This window comes from Leopardus geoffroyi, chromosome X, assembly GCF_018350155.1.
Source record: "Leopardus geoffroyi isolate Oge1 chromosome X, O.geoffroyi_Oge1_pat1.0, whole genome shotgun sequence".
NCBI classification, from domain to species: domain Eukaryota; kingdom Metazoa; phylum Chordata; class Mammalia; order Carnivora; family Felidae; genus Leopardus; species Leopardus geoffroyi.
This window is the reverse complement of record NC_059343.1, coordinates 27,311,468-27,332,130: the sequence shown is the minus strand read 5'-3', so window position 1 is coordinate 27,332,130 and position 20,663 is coordinate 27,311,468. Positions and strand designations below refer to the sequence as shown.

General features: G+C 39.7%; 1 protein-coding gene across 11 annotated transcripts in view; it reads left to right on the top strand.

Annotated features, from left to right (window-relative positions):
• DMD (dystrophin) overlaps nt 1-20,663 on the top strand; it is a 2,127,700-nt gene that overhangs the window by 1,570,004 nt on the left and 537,033 nt on the right. For all 11 annotated transcript variants that reach the window (XM_045472664.1, XM_045472669.1, XM_045472671.1 and 8 more), the window contains one exon: nt 9,968-10,179. In XM_045472664.1, coding sequence (XP_045328620.1) covers nt 9,968-10,179 — 212 coding nt within the window. The remainder of the gene's footprint in view (nt 1-9,967; nt 10,180-20,663) is intronic.

Sequence of the window (20,663 nt, the reverse complement as noted above, 5' to 3'; positions counted from 1 at the left end):
ACTTCTGCCTTGTGGCTCAGGATTTAAGAACTTCACTGGCATTATGAAAGCACATAGTTCCCTATCTTTACCCCTGTAATAGTGAGTTAGGGGCCAGGCGCTCTGGTCAGTGCCTTGTGTCCATTATTTCCTTAATCTTCACAGATTATCAGTCTTCTTGTTTTTGTTATCCTCACTTTACAGAGAGTAAACTGGGTGTGAACATAGCATTAAATTACGATCATTGCCATGTCCGATCTAACAAACATTAGACTACTATCATAAAATATTTTTAACTTGGTCATTTATTCTAGGTAGGCCTGTCTTCTGTGAATTTCAACTAGGTGTTTGGCTATTCTTGAATTCTAGCTTTTTAGGATTTAGAGAAGGAGCAGATATTCAAATCAGTCATAGTGGCTAGGATTTAATCATGTGCCTATAACTCCCTTCTCTTTTCAGGTTTTTGGTCTGAAATGTCCCAGACATTTTATTCTATGTTTACATAGCAACCACACCCATTATGTCCTGTTCCTAAATACAGCGCATGTCCATTTACACTAGGTACATTTGACTTCCTGGTCAGTGTATTTGTTTCTCCCCCTTCTTAATGGTTTAAGTTGAGATACCTCCTTGAAGAGCTTTAATTATAAATCACTTTTCTACAGAACCGTGTTTAAATGCCATGTGAAGTCAGATGAAACAAATATTAGTATTCTCTATAATTTGGGTTATTATTTTCACTTACCTTGGTTCCTTATAAGTCTTTGAATATCAAACATTAAGATATGCTCACATTACTCAAGGTATAGATGTACCCTAACTTTGTATAAAAGTATAATAATGGTGGTTTCTTTTCCTTCCTTCCTTCCTTCCTTCCTTCCTTCCTTCCTTCCTTCCTTCCTTCCTTCCTTTCTTCCTTCCTTCCTTCCTTCTTAAGTTCCCTTCTTGATCATCCCTAACATTCTGTTGACTATTTTAGCTGCAGGAAACAGTCTGTTATGGTTCCCACATCTCTTTCCCGTTTTTAACTATCAGAACTCATTATCTTAACTTCAGTTGGAGTCATTTTGCTTACAGTTGACCGTAGTTAAATATCTGCCTTCTTAACTCATTTGTGACCCATTTGCCTGCAATGTCACTCTTCCAGCTTGGCATTTTCTCCACATCGCAGATCACAAATGTTTGCTGATGACTATAATCCGTTGTTTAGTCTCTGTACAGAGAAGCAGCAACACCTTGCTTTAGTATGGTCCGCTCTGCTTTTATTCATTGTTGGATTTTATCTGCACAAAAGTCCTCCGGTTGTACAACTGTCATTGTTTCCGTTTTGCAGTTGAGAAAATTGAAGTTGTGGTCAGTCAACTTTTGCCAGTTAAATTTCGTCACGAATCTAGGGCTATAACCCATTACTAACTGCCAGTCAAGGTTTCCTTCTAAAACTTACTCACAGAAACTTTCTCAGGTTGTAAATCCAGTGCATAAATGGCAACAGAGCTGTTGTTTCTTCTGTAGCAATGTATATTCAAAAAGGCAATCATTTCGTTTTTGTAAATAACATTTTTCCCTAGGAGAGATGTTGTGGGAATTTATATCAGTCAAGAATGTATATCGATAATCAAACGTAGCTAGCTCAAAAACATGAAGTGAAAGATTGGTTAGTACTCAATCAACTGAACTGTTTCTTTCTCTGCAGTATTGTGGTTCTTGACATGATTGCTGAGTTTCCAATTTGACACTTCTGGAGATCTGTAAATCAGGACACATGCCGAGTCCCAGTCTGTCATCCTGAGTCTTAGCATTGGTTATTTATTTCCCTTCATTATCCAGCATCTACTTACTGGACAAATCAGTTGAGAAGCTTTCCATGATGACCCTCGGAAAAGAGAAATGCACACATTTGGGCAGCTCTTCAATTACCAACGTGCACAGATTGTCTGAGTTTATATGCATATATTTTATTATTATTTCACTTTTGCACGTCAGATGAATCCGGTATAAATGTAATCTAACAGTATGGGCTCTAGTGACCAAGTCCATTGCTGTAATAGATCTTTGGTCTCTCAGTAATATCCTGAATGCAGTGTTGCAAGTGTGGTGAAACTCTGTGGTTTGAATTGTTGCCCAGGCATGGACCATGAGCAGGTCCATCTGATGTCCAACTACCACAGTGGGCCAGATCCAAAACAGCTCCTCTTTGATGAGCTACACATTTTCAGTTAACTTTCACTCCTTGACAAAATGGAATATGTACCCTACTGCCCAAGTTTTCTTTTACATATGGTTCTGCAGGGTCTGCTCTTAGGACAGTTAGATCCATCAACTGCAGGGCTCTGTTGCTGTTGGTAAATAACCACGTATCTGCTTCATTAGTCTCCGGGTGCTGGTTTGTTTCTGGGAGTCTGGTCCGGTTCACTGACCAGTATCTCTGTTCTTTATCACACCAACCTAAGACGTAAATTGTATTGTGTCCTCAGCAAAGCCATCGCGTCTCTCGTTATTCGTGTCTACCAGTGACGCATGCTTCTCAGGTTGCAACCCTTTTGAAAAGATGAATTCTCCAACGTTGTATGTCGAATATATTTTGCGAGCCAAATCATACTTCATTAAATTTTTATTGAAGTACAATATGCCTGGGAAAATGTACATGTTATAGATGTTTGGGTTGGTGAGTTTGCACAAGCTAAATACAACTGTGTAAACAGCACTCAAATCAAGAAACAGGAAGTTCAGAAGCGCCTGCCATGTCTCTTTCAGTGACTACCAGTCTCACTAGGCTAACTGGTATCCTGACTTCTACAGTCGTCTTACTTCTTCGTGTTTTTCTATGTTATGCAAATGAATAAAACAGTATGCCCTTGTTTTTGGCTGATGTCTTTCCCTCAACGTTATGTTTATGAGATTAATAGATAATATTACATAAATGAGATTAATACATAATATTGCATACGTTGTGTTATTATTGTTGCTAGATAGTGTTCTATTGGTAAGTTTATCCATTATCCATTTATCTATTGGCAAAACTATCCATTATATTTATCCACTGTATTTATCCATTTTATAGTAGAGGGGAATTTGGGTACTTTGCAGTTAGGGGAATCTTCCAATTTAGGACATGTCTTTTGGTGAATACAAGTATGCATTTGTCTTGGATGTGTACTTGGGAGTGGAATACAAAATAAATAATATACTTTAGAAAAATTTTTAGTGTTTATTTTTGAGAGAGAGTGACAGAGACATAGACAGAGACAGAGGGTGAGCAGGGGAGGGGCTGAGAGTGAGAGAGACCCAGAATCTCAAGCAGGTTCCAGGCTCCAAACTGTCAGCACAGAGCCCGACGCGGGGTCAAAACTCACAAACCATGAGATCACGGCCTAAGCCTAAGTCAGATGCTTAGCCAACTGAGCCACCCGGGCACCACCAAATCAAATAATATTTTAAATATATCTAACAGGCTGACTGTTTAAAGAAACCTTATGGTGAGTCCTTTTGTAAAGGAAATAATCTCTCCATAATTTCTGCTCTGCAAAATGGATTCTCCCATTCGGGTAGTTATTTCACAAGAGTTGATACATGTGTTGATTCGCTTTCTAGTATTTGTTTCATTGTACTTATGTTAATAACAGTATGATATTTTATTGTTGTTATTAGCCTCTGGAACTCAGTATCCTTTAAACTTTGAAAATGCCTATAAAAATACCCTTATCTGATATATACATATACTTTTCTATACTATGCCACCTCAGATTTAATTAAAAATACCGACTGAGGTGAAAAGACATGCCAACAGATTCTGTCTGATCTCTGGTTTATTTTAAGGATACCAGAGAAAGAAACAGCATTGATTCGTTTTGGCTCACAAGAATCTCCCACACACGCCAACATAGCTTTTAATTTAAGGATTTTTTATTAGATGAGGATGTTCTAGTAGATATGATATTGAAGATGTTCTATGCCAAAAAAAAAATGGCTGATGCAGAGGCATTCAATCAGAAAGGATGCGCAGAGAATATTTGTTTGTTTAAAGTAGAGATCATGAAGAATGAGAGGAAAATAAAGAGTAAAATATGCAATTCTTTTTTTTAAGTTCTTATTTTAATTTCACTTAACATACAGTATTATGTTAGTTTCAGGTGTATAGTATATGAATTCAACCCTTCCATACATCACCCTCTGCTCCTCAGCATCAGTGCCCTCCTCAGTCCCCGCCGGCTGCTTCACCCCTCCCCTCCCCCACCCCCCTCTCCCCTCTGGTAGCCATTAGTTCATTCTCTATAGTTAAGAGTCTGTTTCTTGCTTTGTCTCTTTGTCTCTCTTCTTTTTTTCCCCTTTGCTGTTCTTTTTTTTCCCTTAAATTCCACATATGAGTGAAATCATATGGTATTTGTCTTCCTTTCTTTGACTTATTTCACTTAGGCCTATACTCTCCAGACCCATCCATGTTGCTGCAAATGGCAAGATTTCATTCTTTTTATGGCTGAATAATATCCCTTTGCATCTATATACCACATCTTCTTTATCCATTTGTCTCTTGATGGACACCTGGGCTGCTTTTATATCTTGGTTGTTGTGACTAATGCTGCTGTAAACCTAGAGGTGCATATATCCCTTTGGATTAGTGTTTTTGTGCCTTTTGGGTAAATATCCAGTAATGCGACTGCTGGATCATAAGGTAGTTCTAGTTTTAGCTTTTTGAGCCACCTCCATACTGTTTTCCACAGCGGCCGCCCCAGTTTGGATTCCCACTAACGGTGCAGGAGGGCTCCTTTTTCTCCACATTCTCGCCAACACCTGTTGTTTCTTGAGTTGTTGATTCTAGCCTTTCTGACAGGTGTGAGGTGATATCTCATTGTAGTTTTGATTTGCATTTCCCTGATGAGAAGTGACAATGAGCATAATTCTTCAGCCATTGTTCAAATTATGTAAACTTGAAATGCAGTCAAGAGACAGTGATTCCTTCTAAGGAAGCAAGACTCAGGGTCCGGGGCAAAGATTAACTTTAGAAGTGGAATATTTGCATCATTAGCAAAAGGAAGCGTGGATAATTAAAATAGTCTGAATGTACAATTCATTTGACAGATAGTTACTGAAAGCGTACCAGGTAGCAAGCACTAAGTTTTGGTTTCGTTTTTGTTTTTGTTTTTAATGAATAAAATTCTCAGAGTACCTTTTCCCAGAGGGATAACCTTTAAACAATGATTTGAGTGAAAGTGTTCTTACTTGTGAGGTGATCCCCTGAAATACCCGTTGGAGAGTGGGACCGGGAAATAGGGAAAGAAGCCAATGATTGGGCCAATGATGGAGCAAGTGATTGCTGTGGGCCACTAGCATTCAACCCTGATGAGTGAACTCTGGGAGACAGCGAAAAACGCACCTCCCAGTTGTCACCCACAAAGGGTGATTCTCTTCCAGCTCTCATCGTTGGCTGATTCATTTGTCAATCCTTGACAGTAAGATTTCTACCACTCCGCTAAAATTATTTTCTGTATGGTCTTCAGGGAATTCTGTGTGATCAAAGCCAATGGATACTTTTGGCATGGGCTTTGGGGAGTCTGACTGGTTCTAAGCCCTGGCGCCTGCAACTCCCTATCGATATGACCTTATGGCCCTCCTTTCAAGCAGTCTGTTTCTTCCTCCGTTCAAGGAGGAGAAGTGGCCGCAACAGCAGCAGCAGCAGCATAAACAGCAATACCTACCTCATAAGATCATCATGTTGATTAAATGAATTAACGCTCGTATAGAACTTAAAATAGTCCTTTAATCAGTGGAGGTATTCGGATAAATGTTAATTATTCTGATTTTTATTACCTGTTGTGACATTTATGGCATTTAAAAGTGTCAACCACTCTTGCGTGTTTGAAATCCTTTCTTGCCCGTGTCTTTATGACAGTACCCTTTGCAAGCATTCCCCCTACCTCTCTAGCCATTCATTCGTCTTCCTGGCTACCTCGGCTTTGTTCTGTCTTTATGTTCTGTCATGCATTTTCCAGGACTTTGTCTTTAACCCTCTGTTCTGTTCGATCGATTTACATACCGTATCAGTGAGAATGCGTTCACATTGATGTCTTCACTGCTTCTCTGCAGTAATTTATAATCTGGGATTTCTCTCCCAAAATACACAGCTGTGCCATTGCACCTTCAGTCCGAGTGACTAAAACCTCCCAATGGATAGGCCTAAGATTGAACTCATTATCTTTTCCCCAGAACCGTTCATCCTTTATTCTTTGGGTAGACAGTGGCCAACACCTTTAGATGACAGGCACCAACTAGAAACTGGGGAATCTGTCTTGACTGCTTTGTTTCCCCACCACTTAGCATAATGCCCGGTGTCTAGCAGATGGTAAATAAAATGGTGACTGGCAGGCTAGGCGAACAGACTGTTGGTTTGGGGTGCTTGGAGGGATAGATGGATGGTTGAGTAAGTCTGTAGCCTGTACATTTATTTAGTTAAGTATTATCTGATGATCGCATACAGTTGAAGGTCAAGGATGAGAAAGCACACCCTTAGTGGGATGCACACACCAAAGAACGATTTTATCTTGCCACACTGCACACACACGACCCCTTTGGGATGAGCACTTTGATTGCTGTGACTCAACAAACATTCAAATGGTATGATTGAAATAATGATCTGGGTTATGAAAGTTTCCTCCTTTTGCCTCAATGAAGACACACATACCCATATAATAGGAAGAACTATCTTACTTCTTCCTCATAGGACGGCCTATTCAAATATAAAGATTATGTCTGCCCTACTGAAATGAACTATAAGATGTATGAAATATTCACTGGCATGATTGCAAATGGCTTACCATGTTTATATCAAAAATATGAGGCATTTAAAATTTTGCTAGCGTAATAAAATGTCACTAATCAAGGCTGATTAATGCAAAGGCAAATTGGAATCAGAGACTTTTTAAGGAAAGCCAATTTTATTATTTTCAAATACATATAGTATATAAAAATGGGCTGAGGAAAAAAGGTGCCAAGTATGCATAATAAAATAACCTGCTATGATAAGTGGAAAAATTGGTTCGTAATTGGAATATCAGTTATTTCTATGATTGATGGAGAAATATTTCAGAACGTGTTAAGACGTATTTATTTATATTTTCCACAACTTTCTTATAAGAGCATTTATACTAGTAATTTTGCAAACTAAAGATTAAATAGAAAACTACTTAATAATTATAAATCTCAGGGCACCTGGCTGACTCAATCAGGGGACCATGCAACTTGTGATCTCGAGGTTGTGAGTTCGAGCCCCACTTTGGGTATAGAGATTACTTAAAGCCTGTTACAAATAAATAAATAATAACTGTAAATCTCAACTACGAGAGGTACCGCACTACCTTGTGGGGCAACAACAGCAATGAAACAAACACACAAAACAGAATGGGGCTCAAAGATTAGAGAGAGAGACTGACATTTAAAACAGAGGTTCACATGTTACATACGCAAACAGAAACAAACCCAATAAAAACAAGCATGCGTAGGGGCGCCTGGGTGGCTCAGTCGGTTAAGCGGCCGACTTCGGCTCAGGTCACGATCTCACGGTCCGTGAGTTCGAGCCCCGCGTCGGGCTCTGTGCTGACAGCTCAGAGCCTGGAGCCTGTTTCGGATTCTGTGTCTCCCTCTCTCTGACCCTCCCCTGTTCCTGCTCTGTCTCGCCCTGTCTCAAAAATAAATAAAATGTTAAAAAAAAAAAAACTTTAAAAACCCAATCATGCATGATGAAGGCCACTTACTTGGTTTTGCCTACTCCAGGTCCCAGATTCTTGATTTCATGTCACAATCACTAGTCTTGTAGGTTCTGTCTAGTTCTGATGCTTATTTACAGAAAATCTCAAGCACTTCTTTAACTCCTGAGTTCTCCTAACTTAATGGAGCCAACAGCAGGGTTAACAAAGAAGGTCTAAACTTAACGTCGTGAAGTGCGATTTTAGAGAACTGTTCTGGGTACATTTTATCTCTATCCATAGCCCCCCTTGCCCTTCTCTCCTCTGGTCTCTACTCTGAGGGGCAGATCTGTGTCACCACTGGGTTCCCATGCTCTCTGCCTTCCGGTTGGTTTACCCACTCGGGAGACCTGTTAGGAAAAGCGAAGAGAGCGAGGGCAAAGTGAGATCAGGGTATTTATTCTCCTGGTTCCTTCCAGGGAAGTTGCCTCAGGCTGACAGTGTCCCTTGAGAAAAGATTACCGCGCCTCTCAAGGTGGTTTCTCCTGATGATTCCCAGCTTCTGGACACTTCTCCCTCCCCTGAATTCTTGGTCCCAGATGTAGCCAACAGCTCCACTGCTGCAAGGTCCACTTTCCTGTATTATTGTTGGTGACTTTCATATACGCTGATTATGTTGTAATCTGTTCCTTTGTAAATAAATCTCCTAGATTATCCAGGCCAGATCACAGAGGAACATGTATGTCAAGCTAAGATATTTCAGAGGACAGTAGGGAGGCATTGAAGGGTTTAAATGAGGGATTGGGGTGATCATATTTATATTAGTTATTGCTCTCTCTGTAGTGTAGAAGTTGTGTTACAAAACAGACTCGAGGCAGTGGGGCCATACAGTCTTTTGCAGGTATGTAGGTGAAAAATGACAGAGCTTTGCAGTGGGAATATGTAAAAAGTGGGAAGGAGTTCTGTATGAGAGAATTTGGTAACCGCCTATGTATGGTATTCATCAAGACTTAAGGAAACATCTAGAATATTTGTCAGGTTTTCCTCATGGGATAAAGTCGGTAGTGGTTTTATTACTTATTTTCTAGGGCATTGTTTGTATTTTATGAAATGAGCTTCAAGAAAAGATAATGTGGTCCTTAAAAGAAAAAGACGATGTGGTATGTTTGTTTTTAATATATTAAAATAAAGTACTTCAGAGAAGAATTAATAGGGCATCTCCATCTTGGGCTCACAACGATACCAAAAAAATTGCCTCAGGATAAGGCTGTCTTACAAAATATAATCAGCATGGATCCTTAGATATTGTTACATTTCCAGGCTGCCTATCTGCTCTTGGGTTGCCTCAGAAGAAGACCCCAGGAAAAGGTTTTGAGAGTGCGTGGTATGTTTGGGAGTTGAGGGAAACAGCAAGTAAGACAGGTAGGCAAGTCAATAAAAGATGGTGCGTTATCAAGCAGGTTCCTTCTTTGGGTCACTGGAGCTTTATCCCACTAGGAAAACTCTGGAACCCTTGTAAAACACATGCTCCCCAGTTACATACCCTGGTATGAATGGGACTCAAATATTCATGCCCCAATACCTACCATCGCTTCTTCCTAACAGGCTGCTCCTGGGAGGTGGGGCGACGGGAACCATCAACTCCCTGGTAGATCTGGCCGGCCACTCAGATGGCAAAACAAATTCTTTGGGGCCCCACAAAGTCTTTAAGGAATGGATTTCCAATGACAGTGTCAGAAGTCAGGTTGTTGGGCTCTGAAGTGCTAAGGGCAAGGCAATTCAGGCATTCTGCTATCGTACCTTTCTAAATGATTATTCATGTTTGACTCTGGGGATTGGGAACAGACAGAGCTGAATATTTACATATACTACTGATGTTCTAGGTCACCTTCAGGAAGATAACTTAACCTCCTGTTTGCCGCTGAACAAGAAAGGAATTCGATTGTCCCTTATCCTAGCTGTAACACAATGAACAATGTTTTTTTTTTAATTTTTTTTCAACGTTTATTTATTTTTGGGACAGAGAGAGACAGAGCATGAACGGGGGAGGGGCAGAGAGAGAGAGAGAGAGACACAGAATCGGAAACAGGCTCCAGGCTCTGAGCCATCAGCCCAGAGCCTGACGCGGGGCTCGAACTCACGGACCGCGAGATCGTGACCTGGCTGAAGTCGGACGCTTAACCGACTGCACCACCCAGGCGCCCCTGAATGAGTAATAGAAAGAGTGGGAAAATCTTTGAATGTTCAAATTCAGATGTCTTCTCCAGACCTGCATTCACTCCTGTATATTCATTTTTTTCCTTTTATTCCAGTTGAAAGAATTCAGAGTCAGTGGGATGAAGTGCAGGAACACCTTCAGAACCGGAGGCAGCAGTTGAATGAAATGTTAAAGGATTCCACACAATGGCTGGAAGCTAAAGAAGAAACTGAGCAGGTGCTGGGGCAGGCCAGAGCCAAGCTGGAGTCATGGAAGGAGACTCCCTACGCAATGGATGCGATCCAAAAGAAAATCACAGAAACCAAGGTTAGTATCACAGATAGATATGTCCTTAAAATAAAATACCAGTTGTACTGGATAACATTATAATATGGATGAAAATTGAATGATTTTTAAGGTAAACGTAGGAAAAGAAAATTGCGTTTAGGCTGAAATGAACAGTAGACTTTTCAGTCAAGGTAGAGATTAGAGGAAAATTGATGGCTAGTAGCAAACTGAAAATTAATTTTGTTTCATCTGGATATCATAGGCTGCTTTTCATAGAACACCATTTTTTGAGATCACTTCATAGCTGATGTCCAGACTTATGTGGTAGCATGAAGGCGGTGGGTTGGGATTACTTCCTTCGTAGAGACAGGAACAGGTCTACTCCTTCCTAAGTAGGGCCCTGAGTGGAGAAGGGAGGAGATGTGTAAGGTAAGGCAAGGGTAAGGTGTACTCTCACTTTCTCCTCCAGGTCTTTGACCTCCAGACCAATCTCTCTACTTCTTTGTCTTCTTCCTCTTCTTTCCCCCCAAAACTCCATCATGTATCTGTCCATCTCATCCTCTAGAGCTCTCTGGGATACAAGAAAGAGAACTGGGAAAGGAAATAATATTTGTTTAATGGCCATGTTTTAGCAAGCATCACGCATGGTGCTTTCGATGCATTTAATTCTCTCCAACCTCATATTTATGGGTCAGTTGGGAAAGACCTTAAATGCTAAGCAGAGAAGTAGCACAGTGGGAACTTGATTAGATTGAATTTTTGATTAAAACCCTCTATAGATTTTTTTTTTTTTTCTGGTGGAAAAAGGCCTTCTGCTAAACAATTGTCTGAATCACAAATTAGCTATGTCATCTGAGAAAAAGAGCCTTACATTGTGGTTTTCTTGGATGAAGTGGCTTCCATTTCTAAATTAGTCAGTGTTTAGGCTGTGCCGAGCTACATAGCATATGTGTTTGTGCTAGGTTTATTTAAAAAATAAACCCTGATTTCTCAAGAATTTAATATAATAATGATTAATTCCTTGGTTGTGTCATAGTACAGTGCCGGTTGAAGAGTCCTTCCTGGGAGCGCTCTCATAAATAGTGACTTGAGGAATCCAGGCTTTTCCAATTTTGTGAAACTGTCATCTTGAACTCATGGCTGCCCCAGGTCACTGCAGGAGAGTAAGAGAAAACGTGGCCAGTTTATCCATGGGGTTCTATGGACAGGCCTGGAGATTATGTACATCATCACTTCCACCCACATCCCATTGAGCAGAACATGCTCCCAATTTAACATCAGGAAGAGTAAATGGGAAAAGTGAGCTAGTGAGTTTTTAGCCAGACTCTGCCGTAGCTACTTCTCCAAAGGACCTGAGCTGCTATGAGGACAAGATTTTTGTTTACATGACAAGAATGTTAGAAAGTCCCATAGGATTTTATAGGCTTATCATTAGCTCTGTTGGAAGCAATTATTTCTTTCACGTGGTAGGTACATGTGGCCACTGAGATTTTCTCCTTGGGGTGAACATAGAAGATGTAGGAATTTCTAATGATGATGTTCCCAATTCTTGGTTTGACTATGGGAAATATAGAATTCATGTAGCTACTCTTGAAGGCTGTGGTCTTACCCATAAGGTATTCGGTATGCTATGCGATTTGCTTTTCCTCTCCAAAAATTGAGGATTCTACGAATCTAGCAGATCTTGAAACAGAGTGGTTAACTGGTGGAGAGGAATTAACAAGGGAAAAGAGTTTGGACTGGACCCTTGAGTTGGAAGAGGGGAAAGAAGAGATGACAGGCATATAGTGATAAATTTGATAAGGACAAGAAGACTCTGCAAGTTGGCACATGAGAAATCTTAAAACCTACAAGAATCTTAAAGTGCTGGCAAGAGTGATTAGGGTTTTATAGCTCTTAGAAAAGCAAGGGGCTTAAAAATAAGAGATGAAAAGAGTTGCAAAAGAGAATATGAAAGGATAAAAGAAAACCATTTCATCGTCAAAATAAGTAATGTGTTTTAAATACCTAAAACAGAGACAAGATGGTATTATAATCGCTCTCCTTGTCATACTTTTAAAATAAAAATTTTGCTTTTGAATTGTCTTTCTAAAATGTCATGATAAAAATGGCTCAGCCGTTGTCTATAGAAACTGATGTTTTTGTTTGTGTTATATGTTCAGGAATTAAGTTATATATATGTATATTGGGGCGCCTGGGTGGCTCAGTCGGTTGAGCGTCCGACTTCGGCTCTGGTCACGATCTCGCGATCTGTGAGTTCGAGCCCCGCGTCGGGCTCTGGGCTGATGGCTCAGAGCCTGGAGCCTGCTTCCAATTCTGTGTCTCCCTCTCTCTGCCCCTCCCTCGTTCATGCTCTGTCTCTCTGTCTCAAAAATAAATAAACGTTAAAAAAATTTAAAAAAAAATCCCTGTGGAGACTTTCATATGAATAGCTTTATATTTATAATTTGATTCAAAGACAATAGACATTTTATTTTTTTAATATTTATTTTTGAGAAAGACAGAGTGCGAGTTGGGGAGGGGCAGAGAGAGAGGGAGACACAGAATCTGAAGCAGGCTCCAGGCTCTGAGCTGTCAGCACAAAGCCTGATCCGGGGCTCAAATCTGTGAACCTTGAGACCACGAACTGAACTGAAGTGGGACGCCTAACCAATTGAGCCACCCAGCTGCCCCTTAAGACAATAGACATTTTGAAGAGACAGATTCTAATGCAAAATTTTTTACAAGTTTTGTGTGTGTGTGTGTGTGTGTGTGTGTGTGTGTGTGTGGAATATTCCATATGTAAGAAAGTGTATTAAAAATGTTTAATAAAGCTGTTAAGAGTGTGGGTTGTGGACCGGGGGAGTGGGGGAGGGAGGGGGAGCCTGGGTGGCTCAGTTGCTTGAGCATCTGACATCAGCTCAGATCCTGATCTCATGGTCTGTGAGTTCAAGCCCCACATCGGGCTCTGTGCTGACAGCTCAGAGCCTGGAGCCTGCTTCGGACTCTGTGTCTCCCTCTCTCTCTCTGTCCCATCCCCACTCATGCTCTGTCTCTCTCTGTCTTAAAAATAAATAAAACATTAAAAATTAATTAATTAATTAATTAATTAATTAATTATAATTTCAGTGTAAGTTCATTATATAAAGATGACCAAAGCTGCAATTTTCCCATCCATTTCGTAAATGACATATGCTAAAGCTAAAAGTAATTCAAGTGCGAATACTAACATTTGGTTAGTACTTGCTCTTTGTCAAAAATTGTGCTAATCACTTCACATATATTGGCTTATTTCACCATCTCACGAACCTTCCGTGGAAACTAGTATTGTTCCCTATTTACAGATGAGAAAATTGAAGGCCAGAGAAGTTCAGAAACTCCTCTTCAGAATCCCAGAGTTAGGATGTGAATGCTTAGCACTTAGTCTTGTAGATGACCTCACATATGTTCTCTTCTCCCCCTTGTCTTCCATGTGGCTAAGACAAATCAAGAAGACACTGTAAAGATCAGAAAGGGAGACACCTGTCATTATGAATTGACCGATAAGATCGTATAAGCCAACAGGCAGAAAATGAAAATAATGAAAATAGTATACAGGGAACAGGTTTTCATATTCTGTTTTACTAGGAAAAGCTAAAAAGACAATTGCAAAGTATATCCCCTTTTTTAATGGAACTACAATTTTTAATTCTTCTAAAAGTCAGAGAACATAGGGCTGCCCGGGTGGCTCAGTCGGTTAAGTGTCTGACCTCAGCTCAGGTCGTCATCTCACGGTTCATGAGTTCAAGCCCCACGTCGGGCTCTGTGCTGACTGCTCAGAGCCTGGAGCCTGCTTCGGATTCTGTGTCTCCTCCTCTCTCTCTGCCCCTCGCCCACTCATTCTGTGTGTGTGTGTGTCTCTCTCAAGAAAGGAATAAACAATAAAAAACATTTAAACGTCAGGAAGCATATAAAATGGAGATCTGGCCCTGATGTCTAATATGTTATCACTACTGAGTGGTAATAGTTGGCTTATCACTTACAATCGCCTTTTATGAAGAGAGGGTGAAAATAGACATAAAGAGGCATTGGATAATTTGAGCAGGATCTCCTTGCTCCATAAACCCTTTCGGAGTCTATGTGCCTAAGATCAGAAGCGAGCTGGTGAGCCTGGTGAGGCAGTCATCAAGCTGTGGCTACAGAGGTGGAGAGCTGTGATTGAAGCAGGCAGCCTCCCTTGCAGCAGCCCTCACTGTCACAATGCAACGGTTTCAAAGGCAAACCCTAGTAGGATTCTACTCGGAAAATTTAAGCCCGTCGCCATACCTGAACTAAAGAAAAATTCGTCTACCATTCTGATATTTTGATGATTCATAATTGCTCATCTTGGCCCCTAATCTCTGCCATTTATTGTCTACATATCTTAATTGTCCTGTAATGTGGACAAAATTTGGAATTCTGATTTCAACCTTGGTATCATTGTATAAATATTTATATGTATTTCTCTATATAACGTTTAATAATTATCATTTTAAATTATTTTCAATATCTCATTAAGGCCCGTCCTTAACCGCTTCCTTACCGATTGGACATTCAGGCAGCCTCGTCCTCTGGGTTAAAAAAAAAAAAAAAAAAGTAGTGGAGACAAAATGGGGACAGTAATCACCCCTTCACGGAATAGGAATGAAATCTGAGATAACATCTGGGGAAAGTCCATCTTGAAAGCATGGTGTGGCTGGAAGGAGACAGCAACAGGACAGTCTAGATTTGTCCAAAGAACAAGCTGTAGATAGCCCATCATGTCAATAAGTAGTCAGCAGGTGGTTAAGAGATGCCCATGGTATACGTATAATTTCTCTCCGATATATCCCGTAAGTTTTTGGAAACATAAACCTAATGGGAGTTAGTAGTTGATTTTGTTAACCACCTGGCTTCATTTGACCTTCTCCGTGGCCCTAATAAAACAATAATGTTTTTTTTTTGAGATGGAAAGACAGATGTCAGGGAAAATCATACAGGATTTCCATTCTAATCAAACTCCCTTCCAATAAGCTATAACAATCCTATGAGAGATGCTGCCATTTAACTTTCATAAGCAGTAAGATGGTGTGACATTGGCACCTAAAACTGCTAGCAGTGGTCATCATGGGGCTATTAAGATCGGTCCAAACGTGGCAATGAATTCTTTGGAAAAATTATCTCTTGGTGATTTTAAGCTTTCTTTTCCAGTGTCAAGAGAGATTTACCCAGGCTCAGAGTTTTCATTTATTTTTTCCCCTTTCAGCTTTTGAAAGAGAAATTCCTTTTTTGTCTGCTTTGTGATTGCTTTTGTGTCAAATTCAGCATAAAAGCTTTTCAAATGTGACAGCATTAGCTGTTTTGTGCTTGGCTGAGCTAAGAGTACATGAATTCAATAGAGCAGTGAAATCTTGTTTGAGCCTAGCTGATTTGGCTCTATAATACTTAAAACTATCTGAGGCGAAAAATCCAATAATTTATCAAATTAGTAAATAAACATTTCCAAGGCTGCAAAATAGATGTTTTGAAGACGTTCTTTAGGGAACTTGAAACATAGATACCCTGTAATCGTGTAACTACTTTAAAAAGTTGTCATTATTATATAGAGTAAATACAGTAGTTCTTTGAGGGTCTCCAAATATTTTACTAGGAAAGAAACCAGTGGAGAGCTTTTTCAAATATGGAAGTAGAACATTGTAGTTTTAATTATTTGGGGAGTAATGGGTGGTATTAGACAATATCCTAACCTGCCATAAGGATACACACAGTAGGGGCGCCTGGGTGGCGCAGTCGGTTAAGCGTCCGACTTCAGCCAGGTCACGATCTCGCGGTCCGGGAGTTCGAGCCCCGCGTCGGGCTCTGGGCTGATGGCTCAGAGCCTGGAGCCTGTTTCCGATTCTGTGTCTCCCTCTCTCTCTGCCCCTCCCCCGTTCATGCTCTGTCTCTCTCTGTCCCAAAAATAAATAAAACGTTGAAAAAAAAATTTAAAAAAAAAAGGATACACACAGTAGTGGAAGCTGAATCCTTTTTCCACATGTTTTATTTACTTTTTGACGTGCACAAAATTAAATCAGCAAATTGATTAACCCTGGTAGTTGGAGGTTTGGATTTCTGATACTGTAATGCAAAGATATCAGAAATCTTCTTGCTGGGACCTGCCGCGGTTTCACGCATTTTCTTTATTCCCTTTTGTTCTCTCCTGAAGCTTCCACGTGATTAAGGAGAAAGAATCAATAACCTGATAGTACTTTTCCTCCCAAAGTATGTAGGAAGCTATTAAACTTTTCAAAGCGTACAACCAGAGTGCTTCGTACATCACTGATAGAGCAGAGGAAGTAATGGGCTAGTGTCCCCAGGTACTGCTATACCATATAAATATTTAATGCAGAGCCCCCAAGACTTGAATAGCATTATGTTCTGATTACACCATGTTTTGCCTTGTTTCCTTTTCATAGTTTAACTTCTATCATGCTTGAAAATATAATGTACCAACTGTGTAAACTCACTCCTCCATAAAAGCAACAAATTGCAAAAATGGTCAAAATCGCCTTCTCTGAACTCTGGAAATTAAGCAGAGGTTCACAACATTATATAAACTGCCGAACTTCAGTAAGAAAAGCAGGGTTTGAGGCTTTTTAACTTGGCTCATTGCCATCACTTTCTCCCTGCTGCATCGTAGCTTTGAGAATCAGCAGCCTTAGGGCCACCAGAGAGGAAAGACCGGGAATGGACTTCATCAGAAAGACCCCTTTAATTCTCAGAGCTTTATTACTATTTGACCTGTCTTGCGGCTCCCTAGAACAAACCTGTACACGAGGCCTTGTCATTATTTGGCCTGACGTTGCACTAACTCCCTAGAAGAAGCCCTATCCTCAGAGTGTTTATCCAAAACAACCAGCAACATTGTTTAAATAGTAACTGCCTGAGACTGTGATACCAGTGGAGATAATCATGGTCTAGAGAAAACCTGAAAAGGAAGATCTGGGGAATGAGATGTCCCCAGAGGTCCTTGAAAAACTCTGACATTTTCCTGGGATATCTAGAAAGCTACCTGCACATCTTGCCAAATAGAAAATATCAATAAACGAATACAAATTACAAACAGGAATCAAATAGAGATTCTGGAGTGTAAGAGTGTAATGATTGAAATTCTTACTGGAGCGGCTCAACCTCAGAGTTGAGCTGTCAGAAGAGTCAGTGAACTTGAAGACAGGTCAACGGCAATAATCCACACCAAGGAAAAGAGAGAAGGAAAATAATTAAAAATACAGGAAGTAAATCTGACAGAATTGAGGGGAGAAATAAACAATTCACCAAAAACAAAGGCTTCAGTCTCCTACTTTGAGTAATGGATAGACTGAGCAGGAGATCAACAAGGAACCGGTAGACTTAGAAAGACCCTGTGAATTAGCAAGACCTAGCACTCTTCTGTAGGACATCCCACTCAGTCATAACAGAGTATACATTCTTTTCAATGGCACATGGAACATTCTGTAGGATAGATGATACACTAGGTCACAAAAGAAGTCTCAATACATTTAAAAGGATTATAATCACATAACGTAGGTCCTCTAGCCATAAGTAAATAAAATTAAAAATCAATAAAAGCAAATTTGGGAAATACGCCGATATGAGAAAATGATACAGTACATTCTTAAATAACCAATGGGTCAAAAAATAAATCACTAAGGAAATGCAAAAATACTTTGAAATGAATGTAAATAAAAACACAACACACTGAAACTTGTGAGGTGCAACTAATGAATTTTGAGAGTGAAATTTATTGCTATAAATACCTCAGTTAAAAAAGAAGAAAGATCTCAAATAAGTAACCCAATCTTCTACCTTAAGAAACTAGAAAAAGAAAATTGAACCTAAAGCAAGCAGAAGGAAGGAAGTAATAAAGATTAGAGTGAAATCAAGGAAATAAAGAAAAGAAAAATGAGGGAAAATCAAGAAAATTAAAAGTTAGTTATTGAAAAGATCAACAATTTTGACAACCCTTTAACTGGACTAAGAGAGAAGAGAGAGAAGGCTCAAATTACTCACCATAGAAGTGGAAGAGGATACAACCCTACCAAACGTATAGAAATAAAAAGGATTATAAGAGGATGTTATGAATGGAAGATATAAGAAATATGAATACACCTGTAACAAATAAAGAAATTGAATTGATCATTTTAAAATTTTCCCAAAAAAAAGACCCAAGACCAGATGGCTTCACTGGTGAACTTTACCAAATATTTATTTTGTTTTAATTTTTTTTTTTTTTTTGAAAGAAAGCGTGAGCAGGGGAGAGGGGCGGAGGGAGAGAGAGAATCCATGTTGGGTGCAAGGCTCAATCCCACAACCCTGGGATCAGGACCTGAACTGAATCCGAGAGTTGGACCCTTAACTGACTGGGCCACTCAGGTGCCCCCAAGATGAATTAATACCAGCTTTTCACAAGCTCTTCCAAGAATTAGAAGAGAAAGGAATACTTCCCAGCTGAAAATACCACCAGAAAAAAACTACAAACCAATATACCTCATGAATAGAGACTCAAAAAGCCTTAAGAAAAATACTCTCAAACCTAATAAAGCACCATATTAAAAGGACTGTATACCATAATCAAGTGAAATGTATTCCAGGCATGCAAAATTAGTTTAACATACAAAATTGAATCAACGTACAGATTTTCCTTGACTTACAACGGGGTTGTCTCAACAAACCCGTCCTAAGTTGTAAATATTACAAACCAAAAATGCATTCAATACACCTTACCTACCAACCATCACAGTTTAGCTATCCCACCTTAAACATGCTCAGAGCATTTATATTAGCCAACAGTTAGGCAAAACCATGTAACACAAAGCGTATTTTATAATGTACGTATTTTATAATATAAAGTGTTGCATATCTCATGTAAGTTATCGACTGCTGTACTGAGAGTGAAAAACAGAGCGGTTATATGGGTACAGAAAGGTCATAAGTGCATCGCTTGCTCCCCCTCATGATAACGTGGCTGATTGGGAGCTGCAGTTCACTGCCACTGCCCAGCGTCAGGAGAGAGTATCATACTGCATGTTGCTGGTCTGGGAAAAGATCAAAATGGAAAATCCAAAGTATGCTTTCCACTGAGTATCTGTCACTTTCACATCATTATAAAAGTTTTAAAAAGTCATAAGTCAAACCATCATAAGTTGGGGCTGTCTGTAATGTATCATATCAGTAGAATAAAGGGCAAAACCCACATGGTCATCTTAATAGTTGTAGAAAACACATTTGACAAAGTCCAAAACCCTTTCGTGAAAACGCACGCACGCGCACACACACACACACACACACACACACACACAACAAATTAGAAACAGAAGGTGTTGTAGGTTGAATAGTGTCTCCTTAAAAAGATGTGTGGAAGACGCAACCCCTGGTACTTATGAGTGTGTCCGTATTTGGAAATCGGGTCATTGCAGATGTGATCAAGTTCAGATGAGGTCCTACTAGAGTAGGCTGGGTTCTTAACCACATATGGCCAGTGTCTTTATAAAAGGGGGAAAAGAGGCATACACAGAGAGAAGAATGTCATGTAAAGACACTGACAACAGAGCAAACACTGCGTGACAACAAAGGCAGAGATTAGAGTGTGGCAGCTGTAAGTCAAGGAATACCAAGGATTGACTGGCACCACCAGAAGCTGGAAGAGACAGGGAAGGATTCTTCCTTCTAGGTTTTAGATGGAGCATAGTCTGCTGATACCTTAGTTTGGATCTATCCTCCAGAACTGTGAGACAGTACATTTTATCATTTTAAGCCACCCAGTTTGTGATACTCTGTCTTGGAAGTCCTAGGAAACTAATACAGAAGGAAAATGCTTCAACCTAATAAAGGGCATCTAAGAAAAACCTACAACTAACATCACAGTAAAGAGAATGAATGCTTTCGCCTGTGATCACGAACAGGGTAAAGATGGCCTGCTCTAACCATTTCTATTTACCACTATACGACAAGTTCAGGCCAGGGAAACTGGGCAAGAAAAATAGATAAAAGTCGTCTAGTTTGGAAAGGAAAAAGTAAAACTATCTGTTTGCAGATGGCATGATCTTAAATACAGAAAATCCCAAGGAATATACTAAAAGAATATTAGAACTAATAAATTCAGCAAGTTTGCAGATTGCAAGGTCAAAATACATAAATCAGTTATTTTTCTGTACATAAGCAGTGAATAACCTAAAAAATGAAATTCAGAAAGCACTCCATTTACAATAGCATCAAAAAATAAAACACTTAGGAATAAAAGAAACCCAAGACCTGTCTACTGCCAACTACAAAGCACTGTGGAATGAAATTAAGGAAGATCTAAATAAATAGAAAAAAATATCCCATGTTTCCGGATCAAAAGACTTAATATTGTTAAGATAGCAACATCCTCAAATTGATCTGCAGACTTCACGCAGTCCTCATCAAAATTCTAGCTGGACTTTCCGCAGAAATAGTCAAGTGGCTCCTAAAATATGTACTGAAATGCAAGGGGCAAAGAATAGCCAAAACAGCCTTGAGAAGACAAC